At 41.2% G+C, this 22,777-nt stretch overlaps 1 protein-coding gene across 2 annotated transcripts in view; it reads left to right on the top strand.

Moving 5' to 3' along the window:
• NLE1 (notchless homolog 1) overlaps window positions 1-22,777 on the top strand; it is a 691,532-nt gene that overhangs the window by 387,732 nt on the left and 281,023 nt on the right. For both annotated transcript variants that reach the window (XM_044054321.1, XM_044054322.1), the window contains exon 8: window positions 13,679-13,814. In XM_044054321.1, coding sequence (XP_043910256.1) covers window positions 13,679-13,814 — 136 coding nt within the window. The remainder of the gene's footprint in view (window positions 1-13,678; window positions 13,815-22,777) is intronic.

Raw genomic sequence — 22,777 nt, 5'->3', positions numbered from 1 at the left:
TTTCCTGTGTCAGACAGACCTTAAAGGGGCAGACCCAGATGCCCTAGAGGCAGATCCCAGGCGCAAGGTTCATACAGGTCAAAGCAGTGGGGTGCTTCTACCTCTAAAAGTGGAGAAGACAAATCACAACCTTACAGGAAACAGTCCCAATGACTTCCTCCTGCCTGCACCAAGCACTTATTTCCTAGCAGCACCCGTAAGGGGGAAAATTAGCACTTTTTTCTCAAAATTGGCAAATTATTACCCAGGACAAGTGGGTTCTAAATATCGTGTCACAAGGCTACAAGTTCCATTTCCATACCTTGCCAAAGGCAAACGGATGGCCAGATCTGCCAATAAATCAATGGGCAGCGGCACAAAAACAAGTCTCATCCCTCATGGACATGAGGGCCATTCAACAAGTGCCAGCGCAAGAGCGGGGACAAGGATTTTACTCAAGACTGTTCTTGGTACCCAGAAAGGACAAGGCCTGGAGGCCAACACTGGACCTATTGATTCTAAATACATTCCTGGATATACCAAAATTCAAAATGTTAACTTTGCAGCAGCTTCTGTCCATGCTGGGCAAGAACGCTTGGCTTGTAACTTTAGACCTAAAAGAGGCGTACCTGCATGTCCCAATCAAATATGCAGAAGATACCTCAGATTCAAGGCTGGCTCAATGCATTACCAATTCGCTGCACTGCCCTTTGGCTTATCTACTGCGCCAAGGGTCTTTACAAAGTGCCTGGCACCAGTAATTGCATTCTGCAGACAAAGAGGAATACAAATATATCCTTACTTGGACGACTGTCTAATTCAAGCAGAGAACAAGGACATCCTTCTACAGCATGTGGCGTTTGGGAAAAAACTTCTAACATGCTTAGGGTACGCAGTCAACGAAAATAAATCAAAACTAGTACCCTCTCAAGAGAGAATATTCCTGGGTGCAAGCTTAAATACAACTGCCCAGATGGCTTATTTCACGCCAGACAAACAAAGGCAACTGACTACCTATTTCAACATGTTAGCAACAAAGGCCCAGTTATCTGCAAGAAAAATTCTGAAGGCTTTGGGTTTCATGGCATCCTGCATCCTACTAAATCCATATGCAAAACTGCATATGAGGAAACTTCAATGGTACCTAAAAAGTGTTTGGACTCAACATTGCCACAGCCTGGAAACTATAATTACTCTCATTCCCTGCCTGCAACAGGAGTTTCGATGGTGGGCAAAGGCTTGTCATCAAAACAAGGGACAGCCATTCGCATTACCCCCAGCCAGGCAGACACTAACAACGGATGCGTCAGATTACGCCTGGGGGGCCCACATGGCAGGAAGATGCATTCAGGGAACATGGACCTCAAGCCAAATGCATCTACATATCAATCGAAAAGAGATGCTAGCTGTTCAAAATGCCCTGACAGCCTTCAAGGACCTACTTCATCCAGAACAACTACTAATAAAGACAGACAACACCATAGTCATGTGGTATATAAACAAGCAGGACACATTCTTACCCCCTTTGCAGACTAGCCATGGCTTTGTGGGACACAGCATTGACTTACCAAGTACATCTGCAGGCACAATTCCTGCCAGGAAGGAAAAATACTCTGGCAGACGAACTAAGCAGAAACTTCATGGATCCCCACGAGTGGCAGCTGGATCCACAAGTCTTCAGCATGATAACAAGGAAATGGGGATGCCCGGACATAGATCTATTTGCCTCCCCTCACAACTACCAAGTAAAGACATTCTGCACAAAGATTTATCTCAGACAAGCATGGAAAGTGGACACCCTATCCTTCAGCTGGAAAAACCTATCAGTATTTGCCTTTCCCCCTCTGCCTCTCCTCCCCAAGGTACTCCTAAAGGTCAGACAGGAGAAGCCAAAGATGATACGGATTGCACCAGACTGGCCCCGGCAGCACTGGTACCCAATATTAAGGAGCTTGTCTCAATGCCCAGTTTGGACCCCACCTCAAGTACCGCATCTACTGTCCCAGCAAAACAAGCAGATCCTGCACAGCCAGCTCAGGACTATAAACCTGGCAGCATGGCGGATAATGTAGTCATACAAAACACACCTCTCAGCAAAGCTGTGATGGATGTCATTTTGGAAGCCAGAAGGCCTAGTACTAGAAAATCTTATGCTGGAAAATGGAAGAGATTCTGTGCTTGGAACCAGGCACAAGGAACAGATACAGCTGTGCCAAATATTCCTCAGATTTTACAATACTTAACTGAGATGCTGCACAAAGGCCTATCTTTCTCATCTATTAAAATTCATGCCTCTGCCATTTCGGCTCATTACAATGCAGAGCCACCAATCTTTTCTCCTCCCTTATTAAAACAGTACCTCAGAGGATCAAAAAATGTAAGGCCTCCAAGGAGATCACCAATGCCTGCATGGGACCTCAACTATGTCTTGGAAAAACTCACCCTGCCTCCATTTGAGCCAGCTGCTACTGCTGATATAAAGTTTTTATCTTGGAAAACAGCTCTGCTCCTAGCAATAACTTCTGCAAGACGAGTGTCAGAGCTGCAGGCACTCATGGCTGTGGAACCTTTTATCATTTTTTTATCCGGACAGGATCTCCCTGAGGACAAACCCAACATTTATGCCTAAGGTGGTGTCCAGTATGGCTCTTAACCAAACTATTCATCTGCCAACTTTTTATCCAAATCCACAGAACGAGGGGGAGAGAATTCTGAATTCTTTGGACGTACACAGACAGCTTAGATTCTACTTGGACAGAACCATAGTTTTCAGAAAGACAGAGCAATTAATAGTGGCATATGCTGCAGGATCACAGGGAAGGGCTATCTCAAAGCAGACTATTTCAAAGTGGATAGGCCACTGCATTAGTTTCTGCTACATCATGGCAAGCCAGTGCTAAGGGCATTAGGCCACATTCCACCAGAGCTGCAGACACTTCAGCAGCCTTTCTCAGGGGAGTACCAGCCAAGGACATTTTAGAGGCAGCTACTTGGAGTTCAGTGCACACCTTTACAAAGCACTACCATCTGCCGCTCTACTCTAAATCCAGGGCAGGCTTTGCCACTGCAGTTTTGCAGGGTCTCATAGCCGCTCCTAATGCTGTTTAGCTCCAGCCTCCCAGCCATAGCTTTGGGAATCTACTCAAATGTAATGACTGCAACAGTGAAACACGAAGAACATAGTACAATTGTGTACACTTACCATAAATGTAGATGTTCGAGTGTATTCACTGTTGCAGTCCAGGTTACCCACCCACCTTCCCAACTTTTCTTCCGATGGAACATATCTTTCCTTCTCTGATTTATACAACCTATGTGGTGTATTTGCTTGTGGATGAAGGTAAAGTTTATATTGCTGCAAGTTGTTTTATATATAGATATAAATTTTGACTACCCTTTTAGGGGGCACCTGACATCTGGGGAAGAAAAACTAAAGAAAATGGCATTGGCTGCTTCTTTTTTACCCCTGACAACTTGACGTCAGGAAAGGGACAGCCGATGCAGGACCCAAGACTTTTGAATTCAGGCCGACTGAGGGCATCCTGCCAGCAGGATTACCCAAATGTAATGACTGCAACAATGAATACACTCGAACATCTACATTTATGGTAAGTGTACACAACTGTACTTTTTTTCTCCGGTCTTTCACTGATAACTTGATTTTCAAAGCATAGAAAATCAAAATCTCATTCTGGTCCAATAAACCTGTTAAGATTTTTTTGCCTTTTGATCATATTATGTGATTTGTCAGACACGAGCTGTTGTAGATCTACCCTGATATTTCATATAGGCTTCTATATACCAAGCCATTTTTACGTTTATTGTGACTTAGTTTTTGCTGAAAGTTCTTTTTTACATCACTAAAACAAAATTAGCCAAGTAGAATAAATCAAAGAACTGTTTAACTCATCATAAGATTAGAGATTAATTTCTGGCTTCAGCCCATTTCTCCCACCTCAGAGGTAGTTTATGTAAGTCAGGTGTGGAAGGGGTGAAGTCCCATCACACTATATTGGAGGTTATAGAGCACAATCCCAAAACACTGTGTTATTCTTGTTTTTAGGGGCCAAATCTTGTTGACCTACTTTTTAATGGGTCCGATAAAGTGACCTGTCACAAATTCATGAATTCACACTTTGGTCTACCAGTAAATGTCTTAAATCTATTTTGATTTAGAACAACTAATTCTGGATTTCATTTCATCCCTAATACATAATGTTCTAAAATAATCTAGTTCACTTGTTTGTTTCAGATTTTCACAAAGATTTTTCTGACAGGACAACTGCCTAATTGATTATTGTTCAAATTTCTCTTCATGGCCTTCCCCATTGAAAGCACAGGAGTGAGTCATTGTCCTCATGTAAGACTAACTTTGTCTTAGAATGGTACTTTCCATTGAACTTGTGGTCTCTTCTGAATACAGTCTCCTCTTCTAGAACATTATCTTTCTGATAGCCTAGTACGAACCTATGAACCTATCTGCCCTAGGGCATTTATAAGCCTAGCCAGAGTGTGTGTGGCTTTCACCACCCCTTAGGATGAGAATACTACGCCCTTTTAGGGTTTAGTTTACTGTGCCTCTGTCTAGTAGTGACACAGAGATGACCCCCGGGGTAAACCTACGATCTCCCATCCACTTGTCGAGATTTCTCTTGAATAGAGTCAGTGAGGGGCTCTGCCTAACATGGACTGGGATTCTGTTCCAGAGTGTAGGGAGCCTCTGGGTTATGAATCTGTCCCTCCAGCATGTCCTATTTATTTATATGTTGAGGTTTAAGTCTCTTGTTCTCGTTGCTCTGATGGATTTGGATTTTCTGAGGTGGAGCATGTCCATTAATTCCGGATTGGACATGGCCTTGTACGTCAGGCACAGATCACCTCTGAGTAGGCGGTATGCGACTGAATAGAGCTGGAGTTTTTTATCCTCTTGGTGAGGAACTTTTGGGGTCTTTCCAACTGTTGCAGGTGTCGGGTGAGATACATCCCAAATGGGGCATTGTACTCAATCATTGGCCTGATAAGAGAAGAGTACAGGGGCACAATGACCTCTCTTGATCTAGATGTGAAACCCTTCATGATAAGGTGGGCAATATAGAAGGTCTTCCTAACCACTTTGGCAATGTGAGTGTCAAATGAGAGGTTACTGTCAACCTGGGTCCCTAGGTCCCTGATTACCTCTTCCGTACTTAATGGATTACCACCTATGTGGTAATTTGTCGGTACCTTGTTTTTCCCAAAGGGTATGACTATACATTTTTTGGCGTTTAGCTTAAGGCCATGGCTCTGGCACCAATTATCCGTTTCTATGAGGCCTCTCTGAAGGATGTTTGGGTCCGCTGGAGTATCAATTATGGCGCCCAGTTTGCAGTCATCTGCGAACTTTGTCAGCCACAATCCTCCTATGTTTGCCTGTACCTCGGAAAAATAAATGCCGAACAAGAGGGGTCCCAGGACTGAGCCCTGTGGGACACCGCTTGTGACTGGCATAGAGTCTGACATAGCTCCAGCAACTCTGACCCTGTGGGTTCTGTCCTTGAGCCAGTTTGCAATCCATCTTGTGACATATGGGTTTACATTTAAGCTGGTGAGTTTGTCTATGATGCCCGAGTGGGGTATTGTGTCAAAGGCTTTTGCAAGGTCAAGGTAGGCTGTGTGAACTGCCTTACCCTCATCAATGGCCTTAGTGACTGTTTCAAAAAAGTCGACCAAGTTCAAAAGGCAGGATCTGCCCTTGACAAAGCCAAATTGGGTAGGATCCAATGTCTGTAGGTCCCCAATGTCTTTGTTTATGAGTTCCATAATGATCCTCTCCATAGCTTTGCAGACCAGGCTCGTCAATCTTATGGGGCGGTAATTTCCAGGGTCCGTAGAAGCACCGCCTTTGTGAAGTGGGACCACTGTTGCCGTACACCACTCTTTGGGTATGTATCCTGTAGTAAGGCTAAGATTAAACAGCAGCCTTATGTGTGTGTTTAGTTCCTCTTGGAGTTCATGTAGCACACAGCCTGGGACACCATCCGGTCCTATTGATGCTGTGTTTTTAGCTTTAGAGAGGGCGGCTCTCACCTGGGCATCTGAGATGTTAGGGAGGCTACACTCTGCTGGGATAGCTATTTCTCCTTTTGGGGGGGGAGGAGAAATTTGCACTGAACCTGTCTGCCAGAATGTTGGCAATGTCAGTGGGTTCAGTGTATTTTGTGTCATTTTGGACTAACTCTGAGCATATCTGGGAGTTTCCACCCAGGTTTCTAACATAGCTAAAGAAGGCCTTGTGATTGTCTTTTGTGTCTTTTGCGATTTTTCTCTCAAAGTTGGCCTTGGATGATTTTATGAGTGATCGTAGTTTTTTGCTAGTACTGATCAGAGATGCCTTCCCTTTTAGGGATTTTGCTCTGTCATGTAGTAGCTTCCTCCTCCTGTTGTAAAGTTTGTTTATGGCTGGGGTCCACCAGACCGGGCGCCTGCCTTTGGGGAATGGGTCTTGGTTTTATTTGGGATTGCATGATCCATGCATTCTTGAAGGTGCCCATAGAAGGCATTTGCAAAGGATTCAGCAGTGTGGGTTGTGGTTTCCACTGGCCCAGGGGCCTTGAAGGATACCACTTCAGTCTTAAGAAGTATGAAGTTTGCTTTTGAGAAGTTCTTCACTGTGGTCTTTTGTGCAGGGGTGGGGCGGATGTGGATTTCCAGTGAGATTAATTTATGGTCTGATCTTACCAAAGAGGATATACTTCGGTGTGGAGCATTTTGTCCCCATGTTTGTGATGATCAGGTCTAGTATATTGTCTCCTCTTGTGGGAATGGTGACTAGTTGTTCCATTGCATTTGAGTTTATGAATTCTAGGAACCTTTGGGCTAGGGTGTTGGGGCTTGAGTAATGTTCCCAGTCTATGTTTGGGTAGTTGAAGTCTCCCAAAATGATGGTATTTGGAGAGACATTCATACTCTCCAGTGTCTTCAGGAAGGCTGTGTGGGGTTCCTGAGTTTGAGATGGTGGTCTGTAGCATGCTACAAACTGTAAGGCAGTTTTGCCTATGGTTAGTTGCACCTGGATAGTCTCCGATTCTTCGTGCATTGCCACTAACCTGGAGGTGTGGGTATCTTTGATGAAAATGGATACTCCCCCTCCTTTTGTGGTTCGGTCCAAGTTTTGGGTCCGGAAAGCATGATATGAGGTAAAACCTGATAGTGCTGGGGTGCTCTCAGGAGCCTTGAACCAGGTTTCAGTCACTGCACAGACATCAATGTTCTCCATACTGAGGAGGGCTTCGAGGGCGTGCATCTTGAGGTTTAGACTTCTGGCATTGAGCAGCATTACCCTTAGGTTTTTTCCACTTGTGTTTTCTAGGGAGGTAGGTTTGTCATTTGAGCCTTGCCTAAAAAGGCACTATGGGGTGGCAAGAGCCTTGGCCAATATCCGGAAGCCCAGGGGTGACAGGTGCAAGCCATCCCTTGCGAAGCAGCGTGGCTTGTCAAGCATGTCATCCCAAGCAGACAGACATTGGATCCCCTTAGAATGACACCAGTAATTAAGCCAATTGTTAAAACTGATCATTTTGTCTTTGTACTGTGGCATCATTCTTGGTGAGGGTAAGATGCTGCTCAGGGTCAGGGTCATACCGGCCTGAGCTACATAATCAGAGAGCTCCTCTTATGTCTCTTTTCATGTAGTCCAGGGAGGTACATCTCAGGTCATTCACACCGGCATGTACAATGACTGAGTCATATTTGTACTTGCTGTGGAGTGACCTGAGTGCTTGTGTTATGTGGCGGATTCTAGCTTCCGACAGGCAGCTTACTGTGACCTTTTCCTTGTTCAGTCTGGTGAGCGGGACGTCAGTGTGTCTGACTATGGAGTCACCTATTACAAGTGTGTCTGGCATGTTGTTTGGCCTTAAGGGCTGTGACTGTTTAGCACACTGACTTTGTGAACTATGTGTTGCATGTGCTATGTCTTGAGGTGGTGGTTGCTTGGGTGTCTGCTTTGGAGGCCTCTGTTGTTTTGGTAGATTTTTAATCAGTGCCTCCGAGTATGTTTTTGTGTGTTTATGTGTTTGGTTTGCAGTTGTGATAGTTCTATGTGAGACTGGGTTTGTGGTGTGCGTGGTTACCTTCTCCTCCTGACTGGTCTTGCCAGTACTGAATTGAGAGAGCTCAGCCTCCAGTTTGGCTATATAGTTGCATCTCTCGCATATATTTGTATTTGTTGGGAGGAGGAGAGGGTTGTCTGTGTACATGAGGCAATTGTAACATTGCCTCAAGATTCCCAGATTCACCAGCTGAACAGGAGAGGACGCCAGCAACTGACCCTTCGACATGCTAGAAATAGTGAAAAAGATTTCTGTGTAACTGAGTCAGAAAGGACCTATAGGGAAATGGGTACTCAAGGGAATTTAGGTGAATGAAGTACTTTCTTTTGTTTAAGAGTGCTTTACCTGTGTAAAAAATGCTTTAGGAGCAAGTGCTGAGCTTTTCAGATAGAGTATAGGCTGTTTAGATTGCAAGTAGAACAGTTCTAAGGGAAAAATTGAACAGCAGACTTGGCGGAGCCAGAAAAAGTTTAACCGGCACTGCGCTATGCGCACGACCGTGCAAAGCCGTGCAAACGCAGATTTTAAGCAGTGAACTACAAAAGAGCTAGGAATGGTCCCAAACAACCAATTACTACAGCTTCTGGTGCTGAGGTCACTTCCCCCAAGGACAGGTAGGCTGCTCAAGGCTCCCCACTCCCACTGGTGAGCAAAGAAACTTCCTTCTATCCAAGTAAGGTAATGGACAACACAGGAACTACACCACAGCCCAGAATACAGCAATGCCTGTAGACTGGTCTAAACTAGTCGAGAAAGGCGGGAAAACAAGGATTATTTTTTTTTTTTTTTTTTTTTTGTAGAAACACACAGAAAATGCAGAGACAGTGATAAATTAGTTACACAGGCTAGCATACTTTAGTGGGCAGCCTCCACAGTTAATTTAAACAAACAAACAAGCAAACTTTCGATTAAATTCGACTAAATGTAACTTTAAGTGCAGATTTTAAAATAAATGCAGTAATCAGTAAAAAAAGCAGTTCAGGCTAGTTCAAAGTAAGCAACAGAAGCTATTTCCAGTGGAAAAAAGCAAAGATACTTAAATCCAGAAGGTAGTCGCTTTTTCGAGTTCCTTGCTGCTAGGACCACTCTGTAAACCCACGTGGAGCTTGTCTGAGCAGTATAGCCAGAAAACAACGCCCAGAGGCGGATTTTAAGCAGTGAACTACAAAAGAGCTAGGAATGGTCCCAAACAACCAATTACTACAGCTTCTTGTGCTGAGGTCACTTCCCCCAAGGACAGGTAGGCTGCTCAAGGCTCCCCACTCCCACTGGTGAGCAAAGAAACTTCCTTCTATCCAAGTAAGGTAATGGACAACACAGGAACTACACCACAGCCCAGAATACAGCAATGCCTGTATACTGGTCTAAACTAGTCGAGAAAGGCGGGAAAACAAGGATTATTTTTTTTTATTATTTTTTTTTTTGTAGAAACACACAGAAAATGCAGAGACGGTGATAAATTAGTTACACAGGCTAGCACACTTTAGTGGGCATCCTCCACAGTTAATTTAAACAAACAAACAAGCAAACTTTCGATTAAATTCGACTAAATGTAACTTTAAGTGCAGATTTTAAAATAAATGCAGTAATCAGTAAAAAAACAGTTCAGGCTAGTTCAAAGTAAGCAACAGAAGCTATTTCCAGTGAAAAAAAACTGTTAACTTCGGCTGCAGATTGTCAGAGTTATGAGCTTGGTGAAGTATTCCACTGGTAAAAATCACTTGTTCCATATTTCATCTTTCTATAAATCTGTTTCTGTTAGGACAGTAGCTTAGTATGTTTTACAAATTGTGTATTGTCTTCTATGCTGAAATCCTCCTGTGCTTCCATGTAGGACCTCACCATTGTCTTAAAGTGATAGTTGAATTCTTTTCATTCAGCCTTTTAATTCATTTACCTATTTTTATATATTCTTCTTTTCCTTGTACTTTTATCCATATCGCTGCATGGTCTGAGAATCCTGTTGTTTTATTATCTTTCTGTAAGAATTTAAACTATCTGATATTAAAAATAATTAATTTTAGTTTTAATCTTGCTTCTTCTATGGGTACCATGTATATATAATTTGCCATATTTCATTTTCTATTTTGACATCACTGCTATTTTTCTTATTTGTTCTTAAATTACAATTAGAATCTACCACTAGTATTGTATACATATTAACACAAACATAATTATCTTGTTAAACATTCTCTCTTACTTTCTTTATGATATATTCATATATAGCAATAATTCTGTATACATTTGTGTTCCATCTTACATCTAATACTGTAATCATCCTAATTCAGCTATAGTGACGTCTAATTTTTTATATCTTTTTGACATAGTATACATATCCCTGAACAAGTGTCTGTTCCCATGTTCCAAATGATAGATCCATCACATAGCTTTTCTGTTTGTTTTCTTTCTCTGTAAATAATCTCTTCCTCTAACACAGAATATGAGCATTTATCAAGACATACCATTCCAAAATTCCTATTCTTCTCTTAAGGCTTTTGGTGCTATTAACATTTAAAGCTAAAATCTTCATCTTTTAATAGAAATTGGTGCAGTATGTTTCTCGTCCTTTACTTTTTTTTTTTTGCTTTTTTTCTAATTATAGTTTTGAATTTCCTTTGTCTTTCTTTTTCTTTTTCTTTCACTCTTTTCCCTGTAAAGTTTTTCTTTCCTCTCACTATATGCCAGTTCACATATTCTTCTTCACTTGTATCCAGTGACACTTTTTCCTTTTCTTTCTCTCTTCCTTTTGGATTTATTTCTATATACTGTGCCTCAATCTACCGTTCTTGTTCCTTCCTTTTATTTTTATCCTGATCTACTTTTTGTATGTATGTCTTTTTCTATAATTTGCACATTTACTTCACATTCTAACCATGTATGCCCATTGTTGCCACATTTCTTACATTACAAATCACATTTTTTGCTTCATGTCCAGTTTTACCACATGTAAAACATTTTTGTTTGTCACATTCACTAATCAAATGATCATCTTTTATCCAAAGGAAAAAAAAAAACAACTTTTAGGTTGTCCTCTGTATTTCGCAAAACCCCTATTACCATTTATATTAATAATGCTAGGAATATGTACCACATTGTCATTTTTCATTTTTAATATAACCCCACATTCCCATCCCCCAGTCCATAAACACCTTTCATCATAAATTTTATTGTGTCCGTAACATCTTTACATAAGCACAATAAATGTCCCTTTAAGTCTTTTACCTCCATTTCATTTCTGAATTGCACTGTAACACTCTTTTTTGCTTTTGTAGAACGATTGCACCACATACCCTGACCATGGATTATCATTCTTTCTTTGTTCATATTTCTCTATAAAGTTTTCTGTAGCCTGACCAGTCTCAAATATATCACAGAATGTCTCTTTATTGATATGAATGAAGGATCTTGCCTCTTTTGCTGTAACACCCAATGGTGCAGTCAATGAGTCTCAAACTTCATACCTGTCTAATCCTTTTTCTTTTTTACTGCTTAGTTGCACCGTAAACTGCTTCTTTGTTTCTTTCCCCTCTTTGACCCTTCTTTCTCCCTCCTTCACATTTTGCACATATGACCTCTCTCATGCTGATTTCTCACCATTATCTTCTTGTTGGATTTTCTCCATTGTCTCGCCCCAAGATGCTGCAACTTCACTCTCCAACTTGTTTTGATTTAGAAGTTCTTTTAAATAATCATCCCGCAACTCTCTGGATTGGAGGGTTGTAATATTACACTTTTACTTTCCGTCTTCCCCTCGAATAACTTCTTTTGAAAGAGGTACTCTGAATCCACTCCTGTTTCTGCTGCAGCTTCCGACACTCTCCTCTGCAATGTTAATCTCTTCCTCCTGCGGTACAGATGATTCCTCCACCTCCATTACATTTGTATGACTTTTAGTTGCTTGTACCATCATTTCCATACTTGTGTTTTCATTCTCCATTGCTTCTTCTGCTCTGCTCACACTTGCCATTCCTTCTGTTTCTCCTGGCCACCTACATGCCTGGAATGGAAACTGGAAGTAAGACGTGCCACACTCTAATGCATCCCCTTACACACAGAGTATGGGAAGTTCCCAGATGCCCTGGCCAGATTTCCCTAGTAGTACAAATACCAGCTGTGGTCTCCCCTGAAAAGAGGCTATTAGCTTTGTAGGACTAACCTGGCCAACACAGGATAAATAAAATAACTACTGTGGTCATTGTTCAGTACTCCCTATTGGAAGGATGATCCCTACTGATTGAGAAAGCCTCAAAAGTGATTTATTTACGTAAATGTGTACTCATATTTGCCTGCTTATTTAGAAGTATGTAGCTGTTGCCCTGTTTCCTCCATGACTTGTTTGGAGTGAAACATTTTTTTGTAAAGAGACTTTTTCGCTGTTGATTCTTCATCAAACTACTGTGAGTTGCTGCTGAAGCGTTTGTTGAGTGACCACAAATTCACTCCTATGGTGGTGCCCATGTCCCTCCTGGGCAGAGGAAGTTAGTATTAACTGTCATAGACCCTTACCTCTGCTAACTTCACTCACCTAACCACTGACAATTGGGGCAACTTGGGATAAACATGGTTAGGCTTGTAAGGGCTGTAGAGTCATTAGCCTAGTAACCTTCTATGAACATATGAACCTATAAAGTCTATGAAAATAAATGGGATAGCATAATACAGTGGGCCTGACAATGGATTACAGATTAAAGAAAATGTGAGAAGTATATAAAACAACTCCCTATCTCTGAGGAAACTAACTGTATTTAAAATTTATTATGACATGTTTGTCAGTAACAAGCACTGTTGCTAGGTTTGATGCCTCCCAGACTTTCTGCTGTTACAAGCAGATAGATGTGTATGAGATCCATCTTTGTGACTATGTTTTTGCACTCAAAAAGGTCTAGGTTACTATTAATGTGTTTAGGTGTGTATGTTTACTTGTAACAGCATGAAGCATGTCTGAGCTTGAGTGGTATGAGACAAATGGAAAAGATATTCGTGGAGATGCATTATATGGCAGTGCAAAACTGCACTCATCCACTAATTGATTTATTTTTGGGGGGATTACATGAAAACTGCTGCCTAATACTTACATAAAATTGCAGTTTTTAAATGTTTTATCACCTGAATGTGCCAGTACATATTCTAAAGAACAGCTGTGGAGTGGAAGTCCTGTATCTCTCCATTAGGGTGGATAGTGAGACCCCTTCCATCTTTGCATCTGAATCTTTAGGGGTGCTGCTTAGTCAATAAATGTTGGTCCTTTTCCTGTTTTTAAGGAGAGTTTATAAAGTTTGTATGGGGCTTTCATGACAGAATAGAGTTGCTGGATATCAAGAAACAGTTGTGAGGGGAAAGGTGATTGTGCAGAAATTATGTTTTAGTTCTGCAATGTAGTGGTACAGATTTAGAATGTTTTAGTGAAAGAGCAACACAGATGAGTGTAACATGGAGTTTCATGATCCTTTGAGCAGCCATATATCAAGCATTTATAGTTAAAGAAATAAGGAGTTGATACAAACATTCAGCAAATTAAGGCTGAAGTGGTAGGAGAAAAGAGGCTTTCCAAAAATGGACATTTTTGTTACTGATCTGCTGATAGATTTTGTTTTGTTGCTTTATTTCAGGGAGCTCTGTGTAGAACACTACAAGGACATGCTCACTGGGTGAACACAATGGCTTTGAATACAGATTATGTACTGAGGACGGGAGCTTTTGAACCAGCTGAAGCAACAGTCAACCCCCAGGATATGAGTGGTTCCTGTAAGTCTGCTAGACTTTCCATTACTTTTTTTCTTGCACAGAATGAGTAATCCATGAACTGTACTTTACAGTATTTGAGCTGTTTTGTGTGGCAATATTTTAAAAATAAAGATGTATCATCATTTGTTCTTTTCCTCCTCCAAGTGGCTCATTTTATTGTGTAAACCTTTCTGAAAAAAAAAGTATTTATCAGCACCAAAGTCATCCTTTTTCATTTTCCCATGTGCTGACTTTAAATTCAGTAGGTTATTATTCACTCTCACTGCTTTCTTCGAGGGGCAAGAGTTAGATGGCATCCCCAATCTGATAGGGAGTGGGATTTTAGTTATACCCTGCACATGCCTTCTCCAGCCCATGCTGTTACATTCATGGATAACAAGATGGTTGTGAGTTTGTGCACCCACATGCTGATAGCACTAAAATTATGGCAAATTTGGGGAGGGTAGATTTCCCCAAGTCATCATTGCAGCATTTAAGCTGCTAATCAAACCCAGGTATATAGCTTCACAGATGGGCACCTACCTGTTTGTGAAGGTTTTCATCTTTATTTGCTCAAGTAACTATTTTATAGTGAAACATTATAGGTTCATAGGTTCATAGATTAGTACTAAGCTAACTGCCCTTGCGAGCCATTTTAAGCCTAGCCAATTATCCCTTGTGAGACTCAAACGCAGCACCTTGTGCTTGCAAGGCAAACACCTTAACCATTAGGCCACCCTCCCAACCCTGTGATTTAAAAGTATTGTAGCGAAAGGGTAACAGGAAGGTTATCTACTTGGACACCCCACCATCCCCCACCTAAAACAGTGGTTTTAAGGCCTGCTGCTAAAATACATAACCGCTTTCCTGCTGATGCTTTACATGTTAAGTGCTTGATGCATTTGTTTTCTGCTGCTTTAAAGATTAGGTGTGGTGCAACTGAGGACACTTGCCACTTAATACAGGTAACTGCCTCCATTATATATTTTTGTGTCTAGATTTGGGTAGAAAAATAAATGCTAATTTATGGTATCCTTCATAGCTTTAATGTTTTGAGCAGGTGGGTATAATGGACTTTTCAGCCATAGCTTGGTTACGGAGAAATCAGTGGTTGTAAATATACAGTAAGATAGCAGTTTATGTTTACTTAGTGACATACTTCTTAGTTATAGATCAGCAGCATAAAGTGTTTCAGAAAAATCCATATGTTGAAAAGCCCTAACATTTATTCATCCAAGTTTATTATCAGTCTCTGGGATGTGGGAGGAAATTGGAGCACCTGATGAAAACCCATACAAATACTGGGAGGACATACATACTTTTCATGAAAGTTACCTAGCTTAGAACCAAACTGGAGAAAGAAGCATTTTGAGGCAGCAGGGAACCCCTATACTACCCATATTCCTGCTAGCCTACATTTATTATAGTGATGTACAGCCAGGTGAGCGTGAAGATGAAATAAATGACATTTGATATTAACCTCATATTAACCTCATATTAACCTCATAGTCAAATCTGGCATTGATGACATGCTGTGGGGTAATAGAGGACTGTATCTGCCTTAGAATGACCTTCTGAGTAAAGTGTCCACCTTTATTAATATTAGTTTGTATGTAACTGTTAGGAATTTTAATGCGAGTTTAAAATCATAACATCTTCATTTTAGCATGTTGTACCCTCTTACTGTTAGTGGTTGAACATTATCTTTAAAGGCAGCATGGGTAGATGCAGGAGGATCTTTTTCATAAAAGTTCATCAGCTAAACTTGACATTATTGCACAGCATAATTTTCTGTTTCGTAAAAACCCGGGTAGAACTTAACAGTAGAATTATCCACAGCAATACACAAGTATCTTATTCCACATGGCACTTGTTTCACAATTACTTAAAAAACTTGCCTGTGCCTTGTCTGTTCTTCCCTTACTTATGTCTGTTGTGTTGCCTGATGTGTTTATTAGAGTTGTCCTAACTCGTGAGGGACTGTGAGCCTGTGAGTATATTGACAGCTTGTGAAATTCAGCAGAGCAGATCAATAAACCAACCATCAAACTATGGACACTAGTGTGTTTTTGTAGTGAAGAATGCTGTACATTAACTCCACATATTGACATTGTGTGTACCTTCACTTGTTTTGCCTAGTATGATGTCCATTCACATCCCTTCTTGTCAGAGAGGCATGCCTATCCATAGTGAGCTTCATTGCCAAGGTGATCTGCTACAGAAGTCATCTGTTCTCCAATGGATGAGGGGAAGACATCTGTACAGTGCGACTCTCTTCACTGCTGTCAGCCCTCCTCCTCCCAAACAGACAGACAGAGACAGGCACAGACAGACAGACACACACACACAGACACACGCTCCTTTATAACAATGGTTGCAAGCCAAACTCAGATCACTGTTAAAGGAGACATGGTCTTTAACCACCACATCCTTGAGCTGCCTTACCTTGATGTCGACATTCTGTGTGACAGCTACAAACAGGGCACTTCTTTAAACAGTGCATGCAACTCATTTTTCACCATAATATGACTTTTTACATAATGTCCTTTGTGACTGAAAGCTTTCATTCCAAAAAGGTAGATGGCATTTTTATTTCATTTAAAGTCAGAGTGCATGCCAGTGATGTAAAGTTAGCCAGACATGTTGAAATCTTTAATGTATTACAGTGTCTTACTTCCTGAAATTAGAAACACCCAGAGCGGTACTTGTATTACCAGTTAATGAAAGATATGGAATGAGAACCAAAATGCCACTTGGTGAATGTGATTTACAGAAAGTCAATGTGGTTTTCAATTACAGTAAACAGTGAGGTATGTGAATGTCACGTAGTATGACTGAAACAAAAATGCATTTGTTTAATTTCATCTGAAAAGTGGTAGGGAGTCTCCGAGATGTACTAAGTGGAAGCCAAAGGCTGCAAATGACCTTCCTTCCCCAGATAGTAAGAGTAGCTAGAATAGTATTTTGCAAAGAATAGAATTCAGTTATAGACTTTTTCAAGGATCATAGTAGCAGACCTTTTCAAAGATCATAGTATCAGACCTTTTTTAAGTACTCTGGTGTCAGGCTGTGTGAAATGGCTGTTTCATTTACACTGTCATTTACATTTCTGATGTATGTGTTTTGCAATAATAGGCATTACTGTAAACTAAATAATCTGTCATCTTTACTATTCTTGACTTTGTGACACAGAGCATGCTTTGCTTTTGCTGGGCAGTCATGCCCAGTGTCAGGTATTAGAAACAACCATTATCTGGACTGAGATCTACTACCAGCAAGACTCCAAATCTCCTCAAGGTCTTGAATTTACTTAGTCCGTTCCTTTTCCCTTATCTGTTACATTTTTGTTGCATTTTGTGCTTTGTTTTATGCCCGCCTGTTAGCATTATTACCTGGCATCACACATTACTCATTTATCCTTCATTGCTGATTCCATCTATCCCATTTCACTTCATTTTCTAACTTGGGAGGAAGTAGGGATAAGTGTTGGCAGTCCAGTGATGTGGCTTTGTTGTGTTTTAGAGGACTGGAAACAGTTCCTGGGAATGTGGTGGTGGTGCTGCGGTAGCGTTGTCGACTCGTAGCAAGACGTTGTCCCGTTCGATTCTCAGCTAGAGTGTCTTCTCTGTGGAGGCATACGTGAATGGGGCGTGCCTTCGTTAAAGGTTGTGCATCAGGGCTGGTAACCCGGTACGTAAAAATCCACTACCGATCATTAGTGGACCGGAGTTCCGCTGTGGCGACCCCTAACCGGGAAAAGCCGAAAGACACAAACAAATACTAACCAGTTCCTAGAGTTGCCTAGGTATAACTGAAAGGGACCCGTGTTCCTCTCCCACTCCCAGATGCAGTCAGGGAAATACCAAATAGCTTGCAACCATGTACTCCAGACCCTAGGACTAGTCTCAACTGGAGAATAAGCTTGCGATAGACTTCTACCCACAGTTTCCTGAAAGGAAAGCTTGCTGGCTTCAGACTGGGTCACCAGTGAAAACATTGGTCCTTTAGTAGTGGGCCCTCAGGTTTGCAGTCTTCTTTAAGAGAGATTTTTGTCATCAGTAGGTGAACTGTTACTCTACACTCATGTGCCAGCCACTTGTTCTTATACTCATTTCATTTGTTTCCTTCCCCTTCTGTAAAGTCAGAGAAACAAATTTATTGTGTGTACCTTTATTTTACTTATGTGATCTCTCTTTCTGTTAGTTATAGTTGCCTCCTTTTTTTCTTTATTGGAATACCAAATCTCTTATTTTCTTCTAAACAGTTCAAATGATTTCTCATTTGTGCTTTTGCTTGTTTGGCTGTTCTGCTTTTTTGCTGCTTTATCTTATGCTTTTTCCCTTTCCTGTTCAACCGTTAACTGTTTGCTTTTAGCATTTGTGCGTGATGCCCTTTTTGTTGTTATGGTTTGCTCAGAATATATATTTTGTTACCTTCAGTAGAGGTCTTTTGTAGTTGTTTCCTAACTTTGACTAACATCTGTCACAGGTTTATAATGGATCACAAACTTTTTCAATGAGTGAATGTTTTGTTTTTTGCCTTTCTGCATTTCATTGTTTCAGGCATGTATCACTATCTGCCTTCCTTTATAGCAACATTTAATGAGTATTACGTATGTGAAGACATCTTCAGTAGATTGTTTGTACTGATAAACTATCAGCAAATGTTATGTACAGATAAACTTTAATATTTCATAACGAGAGAAAAGAATAAAAAGGTACACACATGCGTCATATGCAAAAAAATATGTATATCAAGAGTAAAAGCATTCATTCACTAGATTATTCTACCATGTGTTACTCAGCACAGGTAATCTCATGTTGTTGTCTTACATTATGAGTATATTGTTAGACCAGATGTAGTATACACTAGACTTTATGGTGCTCTGAAGGAAAAATTATATGCTGTTTAATAATGCATTTGTATCCACAGCAAACCACAAATAAATCTAGTCTTTCCTGCCATTCCACAGCATTTTTGGGTGTAGTGCAAACATTGGCTTTAGTCCTTTGCAGCCCCATTTTTGAAATCCACTAGTTGGAGAAATGATCAGACCATTCTGCTGTAGACAGCCTACAGTGCAGCTAGTGTCAGAGGCATTATACATCATAAGAACAGAAAATTCTGCCCATGTCAAGTTCATAGGTACATAGGTGTATACTAGGCTAACAACCACTAGGGCCCTCATAAGCCTAGCCATGTAACCCAAATCTGACTCGTAAGTTTGATTTGTTTAAGGGGTGGTTTACTGACTGCCTGTGTCCATCAGAGACACAGGTGCCAGAACAGAGGGTGAATTTTCAGTAACCCATCCATTGGTCCAAGTTGTTCTTAAATAAGGATAGGGAGAAAGTCTGCTTCACACGGATGGGGGAGCCTGTTCCAGAGAATGGGAATTATCTGAGAAATACATCTGTCTCTCCAAAATGTCCTGTTTATGTTGCAAGCAAAGTTTAGGTCTTTTAATCTAGTAATTCTGATGCTGTTTGTTTTGTAGATTTGCAAAAGGTTCATCAAAACAGGGTCTAGGGATGCCTTGTATGCCAGGCAATGATTGCCTGTCTGAAGTCTGTATGAGACCGAGTAAAGAGACTGGGCTTTGTGGCAGTCAGCGTAGGTCATTGTGTTTACTCCCAGTATTCTTTTTATGCATGTGTCTGGTCAGGTATATTGGAAGTATTGTGCTGTATTATCGATCTAATAAGGGCTGAGCACAAGTGGTATGATTACCTGTTTGGACCTAGAATGCCATGCCCTTGCTTACAAGTAGAGCAACATAGAAGGATTTTCTTACTACCTTGGACACATGTTGATTGAAGGCTATGTTACTACCTACATGAGTTCCCAGACCCCTGACTAATGAATCAACTTTTAGGAATGTTTTATTGATGGCATAGTTACCCAGGCTGGCTGATTTCCCAAAAGGTACTATAATGCATTTTTTGGTATTGAGTTTTAAGCCATAGCTTTGGCACCAAGTGTTTGCCTGTTAGACCTTGCTAAAGGGTGTTCTCATCTTTTTTTTTTTTTAAACAAGAAACATCTTTACTGATTCATATATTCATAGTCTGTTACTAGGCTAATGACCCAAGGGGCCTTTCTAAACCTAACCAAATTTTCCAGAAAGAATATTAATGGCCTGCATCTTAATAGGACACTCAGGCACTCAGGGCTATTCATTTGTAAGCTACCTCTGTCCATAAGGGACATGGATGCCAAGTCCCGTGTAATTTTCCCATTCCCCATACACTTGTCAAGGTCGTGCTTAAACTGAGTTATAGACAAACTCAGCTTCACATGGATGGGAAGTCTGTTCCTTAAGAGGGGCAGTTTCTAGGATACATATCTGTCTCTCCATGATGTCCTTCAAGGATGCATCTGCAGTCATAACAAATCTATCATGGAAAACTGCTTTCCTACTGGCAAATACTAGCAGCAAGAGGGTTTCGAACTACAGGCCTTAATGGCAGCAGTATAACCCCCTTCCTAATCTTCCATCAAGATAGGGTGTCCATGAGAACTAATCCACATTTATGCTAAAGTGTGTATCCAGAGTGTAAAAACCAGGCAATCCACACCTACCTCTTTCTCTTCCCAATCCACAGAACAGGGGAAACTGGACTGCTGCTTGGATGATGTTAGATTAGACAGTTACTACTACTACTCCGGACAGAACCAAAGGTAATAGAAAAACCAGCTTTTTTTTAGTAGCCTAATCAGGAAGGGAAGAAAAGTAATTTCAAACAGACAACATTCCAAAAATGGATAGGAAATTGAATAAGACAAGATTACTCTTACCATGGAAAACCAACCAATTCCAACATACATATTCATTCTATCCTACAAGGGCTACAGCCCACAGCTTTCTAATGAGGAGTGGCGCAACCAAGGACATTATTGAGGCAGCTACTTGACTGCCTCGCATTGCAAGATTTTACATTACACTTACTCTATTCTATACCTGTAGAGGGTTTACCTTTTGAACTGCAAGGGATCCTCTAACCTTTTTACACCTCTCCCCTTTCTTCCCTTCTCCCTAGTATGGCTATGGTATTCTACTCCATTTGTTATGACTGCAGAGAAGTCCTTGAAGGACATAGTATACAGTTTTGCACCTACCATAAATAAATGAGGATGTCCGAGGGCCTGCGCATCACCCACCCTCCTTACCCCTCCTCCTTCCCTCTGTGGTTTACCCTCCTATTTTACTCCTGCTAGCTAGCTGGGGGAGCCCTGTTTTTGTTTTGTCATATGCTATTTTTTTTATTTTTTTTTACCGTCCACATATTGGAAACATTGGCATTTATCCAAAAAAAAATTTTCCTTCCCAAGGATTGGCATCTGGGGCAAGAAACACTGAGGAAATGGAGCAGATGGCATCAGCTATACCCGAAGACACCCGGAGATGAGCAGACGAAGAAGCGACATACAGGGGCCGACTCCCGACTTTGGGAACTGAATCAAGGAAGGGGCTGGGGACACTGGACAACCCATTTGTGCTATTATGACTGCAGATGCTATTTCTTTTTATATCACAGACAAAATTCAGGTCCCTAGACCATGTATTTCTGGTGCTCATTGACTTACAAATATGTAGAAGATTCATAAGTGTGGGGTTTTTGTATACCTTGTAAGCCAGGCATGGATCACCCATCGGCAATCAGTAGGAAACTGAGTAGGGGGAAAGGTATTCAAGGCATTCTGCATAAGGCAGTTTTGTTACTCCTTGTATTCTTTTTGTAAGGAACCTTTAAGGTCATTGTAGTTGCTGCATATGCCTGGTCAGGTACATACCAAAAAGAGCATTGTATCTATGATTGGTCTGATAAGGGCAGAGTACAGTGGGATAGTGACCTCTTTGGACCTTGATGCCATGCCCTTACTTATAATTTGCATAACATAAAAGGCTTTCCTCACCACTGTGGCCACATGGTGGTTGAAGGTAGGGCTAAGGTGAATGTTTGATTCTCAACAAGGGGTAATTCTCTAGGTTTAAAATGGCCCATGAGGGCAGTTAGCCTAGTACTAATGTATGAACCTATGAACCTAAGTAATGGTTGGGGAGATTGTGTTATGTGATATTTCCTTTGGACTGTTGAGGGGGGGGGGGGACGTTTGAGCTGAACCTGTCAACCAAAAGGTTGGCAATTGCCAGTTCAGTGTGGGTGATGTCATTTACAATAAGTTCTGCACATTGTTGTGCATGTCCTCTGAGGTTACGAACATAGCTGTATAAAGCTTTGTGGGTGTCCTTTGCCTGAGAAGCTATTTTTCCTTCAAATTTAACCTTTGAAGTATTAATTAGCCTGCTTAGCTGCCTTGGTCAGGGGGCTTTTAGTATGTATGGCTTTGATGTTCTTCGTGTTTCACTGTTGCATTCATCACATTTGGATTATCTGCTTGCAGTAGCACTCAGTCGGCCTGATTATCAAAGTCTTGAGTCCTGCGTCGGTTGCTGTCTCATCTTCCATGACGTCAGGTAGTCAGGGATATAAAGCTTGCAGCCGATGCCATTACATCAGTCTTTCTTGCCGTGCGGTGCCCGAAGCAGAAGCAGTTCGCAAGTGCCGGTCGGCAGACTCCTGAAATTTTCATTTTCAAATTTCAGATTCGAAGTCTTCAACTAAGCTAAGTACCCCGTTGTGGATCCTTTTTCTTGCTCTAAACCGATGTCAGCAAAAGTTAACAATTGTATTTCTTGTGAAAAACAAATACCTCATAAAGATTTTAATTCGTACTGCATTCCTTGCTTAGGCCCAGACCACAACGTACCTCGCTGTTGGTTTTGTGCCTTATTCAAACCTCGTGCTATTCGTCGTCTGTTCATTTACACGTCTAAATATTTTGGTACTCTGTTCAATTATCCAGAAATCACTTCGGTAAGCCACCCGACTACCGACAGTCTGAAAAAATGCAAAGATAAAGACAGAAACAAACCACTTAGATCCAAAGCTGCCGACGACGCTTCTCCTAAGCTAGTCGCC

The sequence above is a fragment of the Protopterus annectens genome, chromosome 13.part0 (assembly GCF_019279795.1).
Source record: "Protopterus annectens isolate FY-2018-M chromosome 13.part0, PAN1.0, whole genome shotgun sequence".
In the NCBI taxonomy this organism is placed as follows: Eukaryota; Metazoa; Chordata; order Ceratodontiformes; family Protopteridae; genus Protopterus; species Protopterus annectens.
This window is presented reverse-complemented; position numbering and strand designations above follow the sequence as displayed.